General features: G+C 42.0%; 1 protein-coding gene across 5 annotated transcripts in view; it reads right to left on the bottom strand.

The window, feature by feature from the left end:
• Nucleotides 1–16,078, bottom strand: part of COL19A1 (collagen type XIX alpha 1 chain) — a 393,720-nt gene that overhangs the window by 92,660 nt on the left and 284,982 nt on the right. For 4 of the 5 annotated variants that reach the window (XM_059730850.1, XM_059730868.1, XM_059730872.1 and 1 more), the window contains 9 exons: nucleotides 12,212–12,265; nucleotides 7,194–7,283; nucleotides 6,851–6,895; nucleotides 6,677–6,772; nucleotides 5,831–5,866; nucleotides 5,688–5,732; nucleotides 5,545–5,598; nucleotides 3,609–3,650; nucleotides 317–370 (listed from right to left, as the gene is read on the bottom strand). In XM_059730850.1, the coding sequence (XP_059586833.1) occupies nucleotides 317–370; nucleotides 3,609–3,650; nucleotides 5,545–5,598; nucleotides 5,688–5,732; nucleotides 5,831–5,866; nucleotides 6,677–6,772; nucleotides 6,851–6,895; nucleotides 7,194–7,283; nucleotides 12,212–12,265 (516 nt within the window). The remainder of the gene's footprint in view (nucleotides 1–316; nucleotides 371–3,608; nucleotides 3,651–5,544; nucleotides 5,599–5,687; nucleotides 5,733–5,830; nucleotides 5,867–6,676; nucleotides 6,773–6,850; nucleotides 6,896–7,193; nucleotides 7,284–12,211; nucleotides 12,266–16,078) is intronic. The other variant, XM_019496735.2, reaches the window with a different exon arrangement.

Here is a 16,078-nt window from a genome sequence, read left to right as displayed (position 1 = left end):
AAATTGTTAGAAAGAAGGTTCAGGCTGGACATCAGGAGACATTACTTTACAGTTAGGGCTGCCAGGCTCTGGAATGGGCTCCCAAGTGAGGTGGTACTCTCTCTCCTACCTTGGGAGTCTTCAAGAGGAGGCTGGAGAGATATTTGTCTGGGGTGATATGATCCCAACACCCGCTCCTGCCTGGGGCAGGAGGTTAGACCTGATGATATGTTTAGGTCCTTTCCGACCCTAAGTACTATGATACAATGATACTACGAAGATTTGGCATAATATTTTTATGGAACAAAAACCCAAAGTACTCATTTCATAAACTTACCTTTGGCCCTTCTCTGCCAGGCATACCTGGAGGACCTCGTGGTCCAGGATCACCCTGGAGAGCCAAAAAAAAGAGGGGTGGGGGCAGCGTAACTATTTTAACAAAGTATAAAGGCTCCCACTCATAAGGAGCTTCCTACCATTGTGACTTTGCCTGTGACTATGCCTGTCAAGCAAACCTGCAACTCCTTTGCCTTTTGTTATCTATTAAACTAGGAGCACTAGCTTGGCATTTGCTGCAAACATTCTGTTAGATACATATAACACTGGCATGAGTGACTTTTCCATAGAGATACTAAATACATTTAAAACATCCTGAGACACTGGCATTTTACTTATTTAAAATCTTTCTGTAGTATAATTTTAGTGATAATCTAGGAGTTGTGAGTAAAAAAAGAATAGTGCGTGTTATGAAGGCAAATTGAGGAAAACAGACTGTAGGACTTGAGTGTAGATGACCTGGATTATTATAATTCTGTAGAGTTGCATCCAAACAGATTTTAGTTTAAATTTTATTCAGGGCTTTGTGAGTTCTGTGATCCCAGGTTTTATAGAGTTGTACTTAATTTTCAAAATTTAAGATTTTTTTTCCCCTTAAAACCTAGGGACTTACAAATTGTTCCAGTTAGGAAGGAAAACTGTTGAAAGGATCAGGTATTTCTTAGATGTAATCTTAAATTAATTCACAATGAATGTGCAGAGTTCTGTATCTATGAGTACAGGAGGGTCAAACATTAATAGTATCCCAAGTCTTTTTCAACCAAAGGACCCCTCTCTCTAAGTTTCTCTCAGGGTCACCACTGATGGTTGTTCAGGTTGTATTTGGAACTTCTATGCCTGTGTGCTTATGTGCATATAAGCTTGCTCTCTCTTTTTCTCTTCCTTCTCTCTCAAGCATACACACAAACAATGCTCACCTGCAAACTGTACCCAAAGAAAGACCTCTGACCACTTATATCTAATTCCTGAACATGCCTGACTGCCTTGTTTTGGGTGATGCCATCTACTTATGTTTTTGTTTAAGCCCTACCCCATTGGAGCATTCCTTAAAATTAACAGAAATGAAGGGAGGAGGGATCATTACCCTCCCCAGTTCCAATGGGTGTAACCAAAATCTCTAACTTTATCTTCTTGAGGATAGAAATTAATCATGAATGTCAGCACAACCAAGGAGAGACATGGAATGAAATATGGAAGAATCCATGAGACCTAGACAGGGCAAAGCATGTGGCATATATTACAGAGGGAAGACAGCAGTTTTGAAAGACAGACTGAAAACCAGTAAAAAGGGACTCACAGATGAAGAATAAATAAGCAACAACCTGAAAAGAGTTAGTATATTTAAAACATAAAGAAAAGATTATATCTGTCCTCAGAGATGGCTTATTTATTGCACACAAAATTGCTTCTGTAGAACAACCTTTTTTCTATAGATTATGGTAAATTCCACCAAACATCATTTACTAAAAAATGATTTTTTTTCTTACCAGAGAACCTCCAAGACTCCCGCCCCCCCCCCCCCTTTCTAAATGCTGTTTATTTCAAACACCGAAATGGAAAAGGAGGAAGACATAATGTTTGTAGTGACAATTTATTTCAAATGAAGGCAGTGATGGGATGTGGGCAAGCAGCAATAATATATCAAACATTTTGTCTAATATCCCAACAGCTGGGCAAGAAAAATCATATTCATACATACCTGTTTGAGAATCATTAAAAAAATAACTAAAAGAATATCTGTTTAAGCTGGAATGTAGCATGTTATAATTTCCTCAACTCTGCACATACCCTAGAATGCTCAGATTCTCATTGATTAGAAAGCTTCCAAGGATGCACAGCACAATTTTAACCATGATGCTGGTTTCAGTTTAGTGCATAGCAAACATTTTTATCAGGTATATATTTTCTTAAAAGCATAGAGGACAGGCATAGAAACTTAATTTGTTTCTAGTCAAGGAAAGAATTAAGAGGTTTAATGAAGGACAAGAAGGACATCCAGAATCTAAACTTTCCAAATGACAGGCATGCCAAGCCTTTGTCTCTCTCTCAAATGTTTTAAACCCTAACCTATATTGATCCATTATCTATGGTAAAGCCCTGCAAGTTAAAAATCAACCTATGAAATTACACCGATACATGTTTTACTTTGAGAAGATCATTCATATTAAAAAAAAGAGAGGAGGAAGGATTTCTGAGGATGGTATCTTTTGTTGGAACAGTTGCATAGTTGGGATAGTTAGGACACATATAGACATGACAGTGGCACTGACAGAAGTGACAGTTTGTTGTGCAATCAGCCACTGAAAAAGTTCTACAGCTGTGCACTGACAAAAGTGCACACCCTCCGAACACTTTAAAAATGCCCTATCAGGTGACAATGTGAATCCTTATTATATGAGGGTTCAGACGAGGATGCTCCAGAGTGGAGTGCCTACATTAATGTCTGTCAGTGCTGCCAGGAGCAGGGCTTGGCTAATGCAGTCGGGCTGTGCTCCATACACTGTCTTCAGAATGGGAGGGAGGGGAAGGGAGGAAAGTGAGTTTGGTTTAGATGTTCCCCAGCCAGAGCTGGAGGGTGCGGCAGGTGGATTGGAGCACACCCCATGAGGTGGTGGGGCTCCAATCCACCTCCCCCCAACTCCAGCATGGCTGGGGAGACCCCAGATTGAACCTCCCTCCCCTGCCTCTACCCCACATTCTCAAGACACTGCACAGAGCTGGGCTCCACTGACACAGCTCAGCTCTGCTCTGCACACTGTACTCAGACAGGGAAGGTGGGAAGAAAGGGGAGTGAGTTTGGTCTGTGGGTTGCCTAGCCAGCACTGGAGGGTGGGCTGGGTGGATTGAGGACCCCTAGGTGGGGGGCTCCAATCTACACCCCTCCTCCACTTCAGCTTGGCTGTGGAAACCCGAGATTGAACTTCCTCCCCTGTCTTCCTACCTTCCCATCCTGAGAAAGCACAGGAGATTGGAGAGCAGGGTGGGGCTAGGGGACAGACGCTGAAGACTTACAGCTTCTTTTCCCCACATCAGCTCCAAAGGAGAGCTGCATCACATACCCTCCCGGTCCAACAGTGAACATCTGTTGGATTGGGAGGTTTGGTCTAATTCATGATGCTTTCTGTGAGCTGCACATATGTCAGCACCCTTTGATAAGCTTTCAACTGCAAGGCATTCTTCACGAGGTCTGACCAGTACAAGCCAAGCACAGCATAGTAAAAACCAACTCTCCATAACAAAACCATCAGAATCCATGTTTCTACTCATGCTTTTCATGCCCATAGAAAGATTACCTTCAATAAAGCACCCATGTCTCCCACAAGTGGAAGTGCAATCTGAAAAAGAAACAGGCACATACGCTTATAACATTTTTAATATGCTTTACGTATCAAGTATCTTTAATATTTGGTCAATGGTGTTCAAAGTATTGACACAGATTATACTGTTACTAAACTGAGTCACAATTAATGTGGTCTACCGTTACATCTCTCAGGAAAAATAAAGAAACAATCATAACAACAAAAGCAAGAGTCAAAGGCTCATGCTACATGCCACAAAAGAAAAGTTATGTGGTCAATGCTAGAGAGGTTCTTGGCATATCTAGCAGCACTCTCATGAGACTGAAAACCAGAGAATAGAACTATGCATGTGTCAAAAAGTAGTTGCATCATATTTTTTGGTATGGGGTCCACAGAGAGCATCCCCTATCTTCTCTTCCTAAAAATAAACTATACATTTAGGATCTCCAGTTCTTCCTGTTTATTCCCAATATTTATATTTGTATGTAGACATCTCAAAGGCTAAAGAAACTGCCAATACCAAGAGAAGTGCTCAACAGTTAAGAGGCTGACTTCAAACCATAGTAAGACAGGGCCAGGGATTTGGAAGAAAGATATCACAAGTTCCCAAGTACTAGAACAGTGGTTCTCAACCTTCTTGGATGAAAGGCACTCCTCAGTGGACTCAAGGTAACCCTCACTGGACTCAAGATACCTCTCCAGGAGTGTATCTAGGGGTGCTGCTATTGCACTCCCCTTTTATTCCCGCTCTGCCCAAATTTAAAACCAACCACCTGGGAGGGGCATCTCTATACTTATAGCACCATCACTGTGATCACTTATAGCATCATCCTTACATTGCATTTCCAAAAGCCAACAAGGTTTTTGGATGCCAAGTGTTCTCTGCCCTTATAGCATCATCACTGTCTCATTGATTATCCAAAACTAATCATTTTTCAAACTACAGCTAAACTGTAAAGCATGAAGCCACATGACATTAAAACAATAAGGCCACAAGTGAATTTAACCATTTTTAAAGTAAATTTTTAATAGTGTGGATAGGTCTTCTGTTAGTAACTAAATATTTTTACTTTGCTGAAGAGCAAGCCTCAACAGCTGTTCTGGGAATTTTGAGTGTTTCATCTGCCTTTTTAAAGTCTTTCTTTGCCAGTATTTGTTTTAAACTAAGATCAACATAGCTGTGGGGACTTCAATGATGTCAAGTCAAGAGAGGAATAATAATAAGGAATACATTTTGCCCTCAGGTAGGCACTTGAGACTCATAGTTTCCATGTAAACCCTCATGTTTACATGTTCATTGGGGCTAGAATTTGTTCTGAAGTATATGTAGCACTTTATGGGTCCTTCAGTGCCAAACTTTATAGGACTGTGACGCTCCCACACATGTAAAGTAATGTTAGTATAATGCATAAAATAAAATAAACCCTAAAATGAACAGTCTCTACATCTTAAAATACTCATCCTCGCAATGTAATTCTTTTGTTAGTACCGAAGGATGTTAGTTTAAATTATATGCTAATTCTTTTTAGGATATTATTAAAAATAATATCTATCCGTTGAGTCAGGGCAAAACCAATTCCAGAATCCAACAACTTTAGATCTTGTGACTCAAGACAAAAATAGTGTTCTTGAAACACAATTAAGTATGAAATATATATCATACTTCAAACCATAAGTTACAATCTGCGGTCAAGCATTACAGGCAAATCATAACCTCCTGAAAATAGGCATTTATTACAAGAGACTGATATAACCTTAATTTTCAACATATATAATGATGAAAATAAAAATAAGTCTTTTCAGGCACTCATTGAAGATTCTAGTTGATCTGTTGTGTAAAACTTAGCAGGTCCATGAAACATCTGGTGTCTCTCTGTTTTAAAATAGAGGCAGATTAATAATAGGAGTCAAACTTGAATTGTTTACATACTGGATCACCTGGAGGGCCTGGCAGTCCTGGCTTCCCATCCTGTCCTGGAGTACCCTAAAAACAAAGTCACTGAATCTTAATTTTCATTTATTAAAAAGGAGAGCATATATTAATACTGTATTATGTCCAGGACTGTTACTTACATCAGTACCTGGAGTTCCTGGTAGTCCAGGTGGTCCTCTAGCGCCCTAAGATACAGAACAGTTACTTAAGATTCAAGAAACTGATCAATAATAAATAATGTTAAATTTAATTCATTTTCCTTATTTTATAATAAGTGTTCTACCTGGAAACCTGCTGCTCCCGCTGGACCCTTAGGACCCTATAAGAAAATCCCAAACATTTAGTGAGACTACAGCAGTAAGACTTTAAAAACAGGAGTGTCCATGAGCCAAAAATACTGACTGGGATTTAGGTTAAGTCCATGGTAGAGAAAAAGTCTTGTGGTAAGGTTGGTTCATAGAAGGCAGGGTAGATTTCCACACTATAGACTAACTAAATTAGAGATATATGTAGAGCTTACTTCATCAGATGCTGTGACAAGACGTGAACAGAGCAGTGTATAGAATGGAGAGAGTAATTTTAATAGTGCTCTGTTCATGTCTTTTTACAGCATCTGTTGAAGTGAGCTCTATGTATATCTCCTTAGTTAGTCTATAATGTTCAAATCTGCCCTGCCTTCTATGTGATTCAAAACTCAACATCTCTTTCCCCTACCACTGACATGAAAAAGGTTACTGTCCCTCTGCTGTGTAGGCCTCAGTGTGCATTAATAAATGCAGGGGTTAGGGAGTTGCAAGAGCCTATGCTCCTTTCCTACACACACTAGCTGCAAAGAAAGGAAAGAAAGGGGAAGAAGGGAGAGGAGGGGAGTGGCGGGAGACAGTGCTGGGAGAGGCAAACAAGCAAGTAATAAATACATCAGAACAAAGAGGTCACAAAAGCTAATCCAGGTAATGAGATAAGAATCCATAAGAAACCTGTTTAAACCATACTTAACATAGCCTAGTCTGTGGTTGAAACATATAGCAAGGAACTCATATCAGAAATTGAGTTACAAGGTCCTGTTTCTTTATATCAGTTTCACAGTAATTATCAGTATGACATTTGCACAACTGGCTACTATACTTACTGGGGGTCCTTCAGTTCCTACTCCAGGTGGTCCCACCTCTCCAGGGGTTCCTTGCACACCAGGTAGTCCTCTTTCACCCTGATAAGACCATAAAGCCTTTTTAAATAACAACTGCAAAAGCAATTACAATTATGTTTAATTGTAAAAAACAAGAATGTAATCATATTTGTATACCTTAGGCCCCCGTGGACCTGGGTTTCCAGGAGTGCCAGCAGGACCCTAAAAAATAATGGTTTTATCTTAAATATTAAAAAGTCTGACTGAATTTTATTGCATTTTTTCTATCCATGCCTTGATAATTAATGACAGGATGCAGAAGCATAAAAATGTACCTTGCATTAACAAACAAAAAGTCCAAACTACATTCTCTATGTACTTGCTCTGCTCCTGTAAAATCTTTTCATTAAGTATATTTGAAAAATATTTGTTCTGTTCTATACATTATTTCAGTAATTACATCAGCCCCACAAAAAATAAGTCAGGACAGTCCATTGGGAATGTAGGGTGAATTACTTACTGGATTCCCATGCAGGCTCAGCCCAGGGGGTCCTGTGTCGCCTTTTGGACCTGGATGTCCAGGGGGTCCTATAATGCCACCAGAATCTCCCTATAGAATAGATTTAAAGCACTAATTTAAATGCTCCTCTCATGAAAAAAGAAATCCATGTACTTTAAATTATCAGAACAATTTTTAATGGTAGATCTGTGTTGCCTGTTACCTGTGGCATACAGGAAAAAGAACTTTATATGGCTCTATGTTTCAGAATATATCACTGTAATTATTTGAGTTTACTTGGGTACCAAATACCTGGCTACATTTGTATAACAGAGAATCAATGTTTTACATTTTTGAAGGTATTTGAAGATGGCTATTAAATCCATCCATAGTCTTGTCTTCTCCAGCTTAAATAGCCCTGGGTCCTTCAGCTTTTTCTTATAATTCTTGCTTCCTAGGCACCTAATAATTTTTGCTGCTCTGTGCTGGACTCTTTATAATCTGTCTACATCCTTCTTCTAGTGTAAGGCCCCAAACTAGACACAGTACTCCAGGTGAGCACTCACCAGCGCTCAGTCAAGTGGAAGGATGACTTCCATTAATTTCCAAGTAACACTCCTGTTAATACAACTCGGTATGCGGTTGACTTTATTTTTTAACAAAAGCATGCTGTTGGCTCATATTGGCTGCCTATACATGTGCTCGGGGGATGGGGGAGGGCGTTTTAATTAGTTCAGTTCCCAGACAGCTACTCTAATTAAAAATGCTCAGTCACATATATTAAGCTCCCGCACATTTTGAAATGACCATGGGACACTTTATCTAAAGCTCATTCGATGAAGTTTAGATAAGGTGCCCCTGAGGCCATTTCGAAATGTGTAGGCCTTAATACACATGATGGTGAGGCTATGCTGAAGCATTCTAATTAGAATGTGAACAAGCATGTCTATAGGCATCCAACTCATCTTATGGTCTACTGTAACCCCCTAGGTTCCTCTCTGCAGTACTGCAGTCTAACCAATCATTGGCCAGTCCGTATTTGTGCATGCAGTTATTTAATCTCAAGTGCAGGACTCAGCAAGTGTTCTTCTTGAATTTAATCCAATTCTGGACTGTTTCTTGAGTTTATCAAGGTTATTCTGAATTTTAGGCTAGATAACAGACAGTTAAAAAGCTTGAGGTAGAATCAAAATTACGTGGTTTTCTGTAAGCGGTGTAGTTTAGATTAGTAGTGAACAGATTTCACATTTGTCCTTTGGGGGGAAGGTGGGGAATCTTAGACTGGGCTCTGTCATTTTTAAACCAGTCTGCATGCGCCAATTTTCTGTTCTATTATGGATAGAGACCAGGTTTGTGTCCAAAGCTTATGTTCTATTATGGCTATAGACTAGTTTCTGATCAAGTGTAATGTCTGTACCTGACCTTAGTGTCTGCAATGCTACCTAAGTTGGTGTCGTTTATAAATCTGGGATCTCCACATGATGCCTCCTCCCAATTAGACAATGAGCCATTGATGTCTTCTTTTTGAACAGGATGATCCAACCAGTTATTTATTCATCTAGCAGTACTTTCATCTAGTCTGTATTTCCTTGCTTACTAATGAAAATAGTGTCAAAAGCCTTGCTAAAGTCAAGGTATATCACTTCCACTGCTCTCACTCACAAAGCCTGTCATTTCATCGGACTGGTCAGGCATAGCTTGTTCTTGGTGAATCCATGGTGGCTGTTCCTGATTAATTACAGTAGTTACAGCCTAAATAAAGAACAGCTGAAATTAATGTATTCTAATTAGGTGGAAGAGGACCTGTTATTTATTAATGTATTCTAATTATGTGGAAGGAGTCTGTTATTTCCACAGATAAGGAAGTAAGGGTTAAAGCTAAAGGACCATAGAACATAAGAAAGCATTTAAGTTGATTAAAAACACTGTTTTTCTTCCAATTACCCACCCCAACCTTACAATATTTACATTCTATGTTCTTTCTTTTTCATCCTCTAATACTCAGGCTACTGCTAAATCTTGCCAGTTATCTTCTACAACAATGATGAGCTTTTTGGTCCGTGAGTCAGATGAACAGGTCCAAGTTGGTTTGTGGGCTGGATCCTGTCCATCAGCCCAATCCAATGGAATCCAATGCAGCTGCAGAGGCCTACGGGTCTGATTCAGCTTCACATGGGGCTTGAAAATGTGGCAGTGAGGGGAGTGGTAGCAGTGTTACTTGCCACTGCTCCAGTGTTACCAAATTTCTGGACCCATGGAAAGCCTTATGGGCCAGATGAAATGGCTCTGCATGTCAGGGTTTAAGCACCCCTGCTCTACACCAACTTCAGAATCTTCTCTATCTCATTGGTAAAAGTTTGATGTGTTTTAGATGCCATTCATCTATGTTAATGAAAATTCTTCTTTTCTGCATTTAAGGGTCTGATGCTGTATTTTTATCTACTAGGAGTGTGTGAAGCGGGCAGTATTCGATTTGGATTTGGCCCAGTTCAGGGGCCAGTGATTTGATTAGCTGATTCAGATCATTGTCCTGATTTCATTTCAGCCGAATCTGAATCTGAAGATTCAATTCTGATTTGGAGAATCAGTGATTTGGCCAGACACAGCTTTATATGTTTTTTCTATGTACCTCAAGGTACCAGGCGCGGCTCATGAACTCTGAGATGGTGGTGTGGATGGAGCATCTAACAGGAGCGTGAAGGGTGGGGGGTTCCCTGTGCACTCCGCAGCAGACCCCCCATGCTCCTGTGGGTTGCTTCATCCACCCTACCATCTCAGCATTCATGAGCCGCGCCTGGTACCTCGAGGTACGTAGAAAAAACATATAAAGCTATGTCTATGACTGAATCATTGAATCTCTCCGAATCAAATCTGAGGCTTCCAATTTGATTCAGAGAGGTTAATGGGTCTCTTGATTCAATTCAGATTCGGCCACCAAATCGGGCTGAATCGCCTCTGAATCTAATCAGCGACCGAAGCTTCTCACAGCCCTATTATCTACAGCCTTTCTTATTTTAACCTTATGCTCTGCCAGCACCACACACCTCTTGCTCCTTCACTTTTTCTTCCATAAATGACTGTACTTTTTTCATTTTGCCCTTTCGTCATGGAGTACCTAGAGCCTTCTGCATTGTTGTCATCATCATTATTGTGTAGATCTCTATGTCCCCCTCAGAGTGGCTTGCTGAAATTACCTTTAGAGTGGCTTGCTAAGAAAAACCTAATAAAATTATGAAGGCAGATAAAATATTAATATAAAATAATATGTATAGAACAAACTCCCAGGACAATGCCCCCAAACTTGGCCTTGCTTGGAGCAGGCCTGTTCAAATAAGAATGTCTTTCAGAACTTCCAGATGATATCCAGAGCTAGATTCTGAAGGGCCACAAGTGGGAAGGTGTTCTAGAACTGAGCAGCAACTACTGAGAATGATTACCTGCACATTTCTGTGAAATGAACTTGGCACACAGATGGTCTTTGCAGGAGGATGATTTCAGCTGACCTTATGCTACTTAACTCTGCTCCGTGCAGCTGTAGAAGACTGGCTTCTGTCATTCAGTCTTCTACAGCCACACTCAACTCTTGCCTTCGCAACCATTAGTCTATTTTATTAGCTTTCTTTATATTCTGGAGATATATTTATTCCTTTTCCCCCAAAATTGGGGTGCATGTTTTAAGTGGGGAAGCTACCCCGAACAGAAACACTCTGCTTTGATTTCTGCTCCACAATGCAGCAGCTACTGCATTGTGTTACTATTCAGCAGCTACTGCAATAGCTGTTACTATTCAGACAGCTGGGGGAGTCAATTGACTTAATGGCTTATTGTTCCTCACTGAAAAGATGTTAACTATCACCCTTTCTTTTTAATAAACTCGATGTTCCACTAATCAAGCTAACCATACTTAGGACAATTTTGCTGTCTGCTATCTGTCCTGGTTTCTCTCCTCTTGTTTCATAGTTCTGGAGATTCTTTGCCTTTTTTCAAAATCCACCCATGAAGACCAGTCTTCAGGAGCATCTAGAGTTTCAGCTTTAGTTAAGCAGGAATGGGAGCATGAGTGAGCTGAAGACTAGATTGTCCCTGCTCTATAAATTCTGGAAAAAAGTATTTCTGCCTTTTCTTCAGAATTGTTTTTTTTTCTTTTGAATAAATCTTTTCTTCATTCTGACTTGCCAAAAACATGTCTTATTTGGGGGCATACTGTATGTAGGAAAATTACAGAATCATAGAGAAGCAGATTGGAAAGGAACCTCCATGTGCCATTCAGTCCAAAGCCCTGCCTGAGGCAAGATCATTCCTATCCAAACCATCTTATACAAATCAATGTCTAATCTCTTAGCAAAATGCTCAAGAGAACACAGGAACAGGTGCGCATCTCTTGCTAAACAGGAAGACAAAACCCACCACTATCCATACCAATCTGACCATGAGGTAAAACTCCTTTCTGACCCAAAATATGGTGAATTAGCCTGACCCTGAGCAGAGGGGCAAGACCCTCTAACCAGAAACATCCAGGTTTAAGTCTCAGCAGGAGCACTGGCACACCCTAGTCAAAATCCCCAGCCTTAGCTGAAGCTGACACCCAATGCTTCTGAGGAAGACTTAAAAAAACCTCTATAACATATGTAACTGCTGGGGGTTGGGGGGGAGACTAAGGGGGAGGTTCATTCCCTCCCAGCACCATGGGGTATATAAAAATACAGTATATAAATACCAAGCTTTATCTCACAATGTATTGCCTCCTTACATATGCTCTGCAACATACACACTGTTTGTCAAATCTTGCCTGTCTATAGTACCTATATACACAGTTCAACCAGAAATCAATGAGATATTTTTCAATCATTAACTTGAGTAGGAATTGGGTCAACACTGTGCACTGTGAACTCATCATGGTGAAGACAAGTGCTTTTCATCAATCTGTAGTGCATCTAGATAGCTTAGCACAGGATGGAAGATAATTTTCAAGAGCAAGGTTTCTGATTAATATCCCCATGAGCACAAATTTAATTAACGAAAGTAGAAAAAAACCCTACCTTTTCTCCTTTAATTCCTGGTTTTCCTGGTAACCCATGCTCTCCTGGTAAACCCTAGTTAATAAAAACATAGCAGGTAACACAAGTTGATAGTAGATAACTAGTTTCCAAGGATTAATGACATTTGCCTTTTTGAAAGTGCAGGTTTTTTTATACTAGCTGAGTGGATTTCTTCAGCCTGAAAGCCTTAAGATACTAAGTCTTAATATTGCAACTTTTAAAATATTTCAATGTCTTCTTTCTGAAATATGTTTTAAATATTCACAGACATACTGGAAAAAGCTTAGCAAAATAATGGCATTCCAGCCATACTCTGAAAGAGATGTTTTTTGAGTCAGATGTCTGCTTCCACATGTTAACTTTGATTTTCTGTATCTGTCCTCTTATTTTTAATATACAATAGCTGTTATAAAGACAAAGAGATGAAAGAATAATAAAACTGTTTTAGTAAGAAAAATACCTTTAACTTAAGCTTATTGTGTAACTCCCCAAAACTTTCATGTACTGTGCTGGAATAAACACGGTCTTCTAAAAGAAGGACGGAATTCTCATCTTCCATTGTTCATCACATTAATTTTACTAAATAAAGAATTGTACACCTGGCTGTTATGCAGCTCTGGTAAATTCAGTAACAAATGAAACAGCTAGTCAAAAACTGGCTTTTCTAGCATTTTGTCCAACTATTATATATGAGTCCAAATGAAAAAATGAAGCTCCTTTGTCCAAAAAATATGGGTAGGCACATCATTTGCATTTTCCCCTGTAGCATAAAACATTTAAACAAGTAGACACTTGCATATGTCAGCAAGGAGCACTTAATCGGGTATGTAATTGGGTTCAGAGGTGTAATGTGACACCTGCACACCCTGAATGGCACAGGTGGGAGAGCATCAATTGCTGCACTGCCAGTGGCACAGCAGAGCTGGTCCAGTGATACAGCCAACTTCTGCTTTTTCTCCTCTGCCTCTCCATCCAAGGTCAGTGCTTGGGGCTGGTGCCCCAGTCATCCCCTTCCTTCAATATGTTACTATTTTGGTTGTACCCTCCCTTACATGCAGACAAGTATCTGTTTGTTTCATGCTGTCATCAAGTTAAACAGTATAGGAAAACATGAAATGCATAGCTAAGTGAAAAGCTTTCACCATTTTGAAAAATGGAAAATGATTACAAGAGTGTGAGAATTTAGATACATCAACTGTGCATCACATTATCTGTCCTGGTTTATCCCTTGCATGAAGCCATACAAGAGATGCAATCTGGCCCTATCTTTATTGCTCAGGATTCCTTGCTGGCATAGGAACAAGGGGAATGTTGAGGCAGAAAGGAAGTATGGCTGCAGGATAATATGCAAATAGTGATGGAAGGGACCTCATGATGTCATCTAAAGTAGCCCACTACTGAAGGCAGGATTGTCCCTGAATAAACCATCCCTGCCACCTGGCATGACCCTCATGCTTATCCCTGACCAGATTTCTGGGTTGACCAGGCATCTGGATGGGCTCCAATCCCAGGGCCCTTTGGGAGTGCATGGTCGGGTCACCGAGGTAAAGCTGGATTCATGGCCAGGTTCCTGGAACTGGAGCTGGGCATGGCCCTTGGGCTTGGCCCCAGCCAGACTTCTGGGGCCAGAGGCCCATGTTCACTGCCTGGGTGTCTGCCCTTCCCCTCTCCTCAGTCAGGGAAAGCATGCAGATTCAGCCCCTGGGAGACTTTCTGGCACCTGGCTTGCTGCGACTACCCTCTCCCTATATATCTTCAGGTACCTTTTAAAATGCGGGACCCAGTCCCAAAAACCAGGCTGATCACCAGGACAACCCGCTGAATGTGTCTGTCCTCCTGGATCGAAGGGTTGGGAAACAGGTTTTAGGTGACCCTTTGCAGACTTTCACAGCCTCTCTGAAAACCAATTGACCCATTCATTCGTATGGCAGGTTGACATGGTGTCCGAATCCCATTGGGCTGCCTGTTCATTCCAGTGGCCAACTGGCAGGGCTGGCAGGCACCCTTAGGAGAGTCGGAGCCACTCCCTGCATGTGCTAGTCCCCCTGGCTCACTGGGGTGAACCTGGATTTGTGGCTGGGCTCCGGGAACTGCAACCTGGCATGACCGTTGTGCTTGTCCCTGGCCAGACTTCTGGGTTCGCCTGGCTGGGCTCCCAGGCACACCCGTGTCCTGGGTGGAGGGAGCTGGTGGGCATGTCCACTTGGAGGCATCACTGGTCCCCGACCCAGGGGCCCCACATACCTGCTGGGGCCCTACGGAAGTGCATAGGTGACCCAGCTCACGGTCGAGTCACTGGGGTAAACCTGGATTTGTGGCCAGGCTCCTGGAACTGCAACACAATATGGCCCTCGTGCTCATCCTGGTTCAGACTTCTGGGTTGACTGGGCCTCTGCCCTGGCGCCCAGGCTTCCCTGCACCCTGGGCAGGGATCCAGTGGCTGTGTCCACTTTGAGGGGTCACTGGGCACCGACCCTGGGGCCCCACATATCTACTGGGTCCCTATGGAAGTGCATGAGCCTCCCTGGCCCACAGTCAGGTCACTGGGGTAAACCTGGATTCATGGTCAGGCTCCCGGAACTGCAACCTGGGATGGCCATGGGGCACATCCCAGGCCAGACTTCTAGGTTTACCAGGCCTCTGCCTGGGTGCATGGGCTCCCCCATGACCCGGGTGGGGGAAGCCAGCGGCTGTGTCCACTTTGAGGAGTCACTGGGCACCAACCGTGGGGCCCCGTATACCTGCTAGGGCCCTACAGAAGTGTACAAGCCTTCCCACCCCATGGTCGGTTCACTGGGGTAAACCTGGAATCGTCACTGGGGTCCTGGAACTGCAACCCTGCATGAACGCTTGGCCTCATCCCCTGGCAGAGCTCCAGGACTGGGGAAAGCATGCAGATTCATCCCCTGGGAGACTTTCAGTAGTCCGCCACCCGCAAATACCCTCTCCCTATATATCTGCATGTACCTTTTGGAAATGGCATCTGGCCCAACTACCGAGATGACCCACCAAATGTATCCACCCTCATGGTTCGAATGGTCAGCGAATGGTTTTTGAGCACTCCCTTACAGATTTCCGAGGGTGTCTTGGCAACAGGTCAAACCCATTTATTCCAATGGGAGATCTTTTGGGCAACAGGTCAACCCATGCATTCCTGTAGGAGGTTTCTCTGATAACAGGTCAACCTGTTCATTCCAATGGGAGTTTTTTCTGACACCTCGTCAACCCATGCATTCTTATGGGAGGTTTCTCTGACCACAGGTCAACCCATTCATTCCTATGGGGGATTTTTTGGACACCTTGTCAACCCGTTCATTCCAATAGGAGTTTATTCGGAGATCTCATCAATCCATGCATTCCTATGGGGGATTTTTCCAACAACAGGTCAACTCATTCATTCCAATGCAAGTATTTTTTGGACACCTCATCAACCCATGCATTCCAATTGGAGGTTTTTTGGATATCTCATCCACGGTAAACCCTCAGGTCCTTCTCTGCAGTACTGCAGCCTAGCCAGTCATTCCCCAGTCTGTATTTGTGCATATAGCAATTCCATCCCAAATGCAGAACTTTGCATGTGTCCTTGCTGAATTTAATCTGTTTGATTTCAGACCATTTCTCAAGTTTCTCAAGGTTATTCTGGATCCTAGCCTTACCTTCCAGACTGACTGAAATTCCATCCAACTTGGCATCATCCACAAATTTGCTAAATGTGCACTCTTCATGATCTTCCAAATCATAAAGAAGAGGTTAAACAATATCAGGTCCAGATAGACCCCTGGGGAAGTCCACTTGATACCGCCTCCCAAATATACTTTGAGCAATTGATGACTTTGCATTGAGCATGATGATCCAACCAGTTATGTG

This window comes from Alligator mississippiensis, chromosome 1 (genome assembly GCF_030867095.1).
Source record: "Alligator mississippiensis isolate rAllMis1 chromosome 1, rAllMis1, whole genome shotgun sequence".
NCBI lineage: Eukaryota > Metazoa > Chordata > Crocodylia > Alligatoridae > Alligator > Alligator mississippiensis.
Note: the sequence above shows the minus strand (reverse complement) of the source record. Positions and strands in the feature narration are given on the sequence as shown.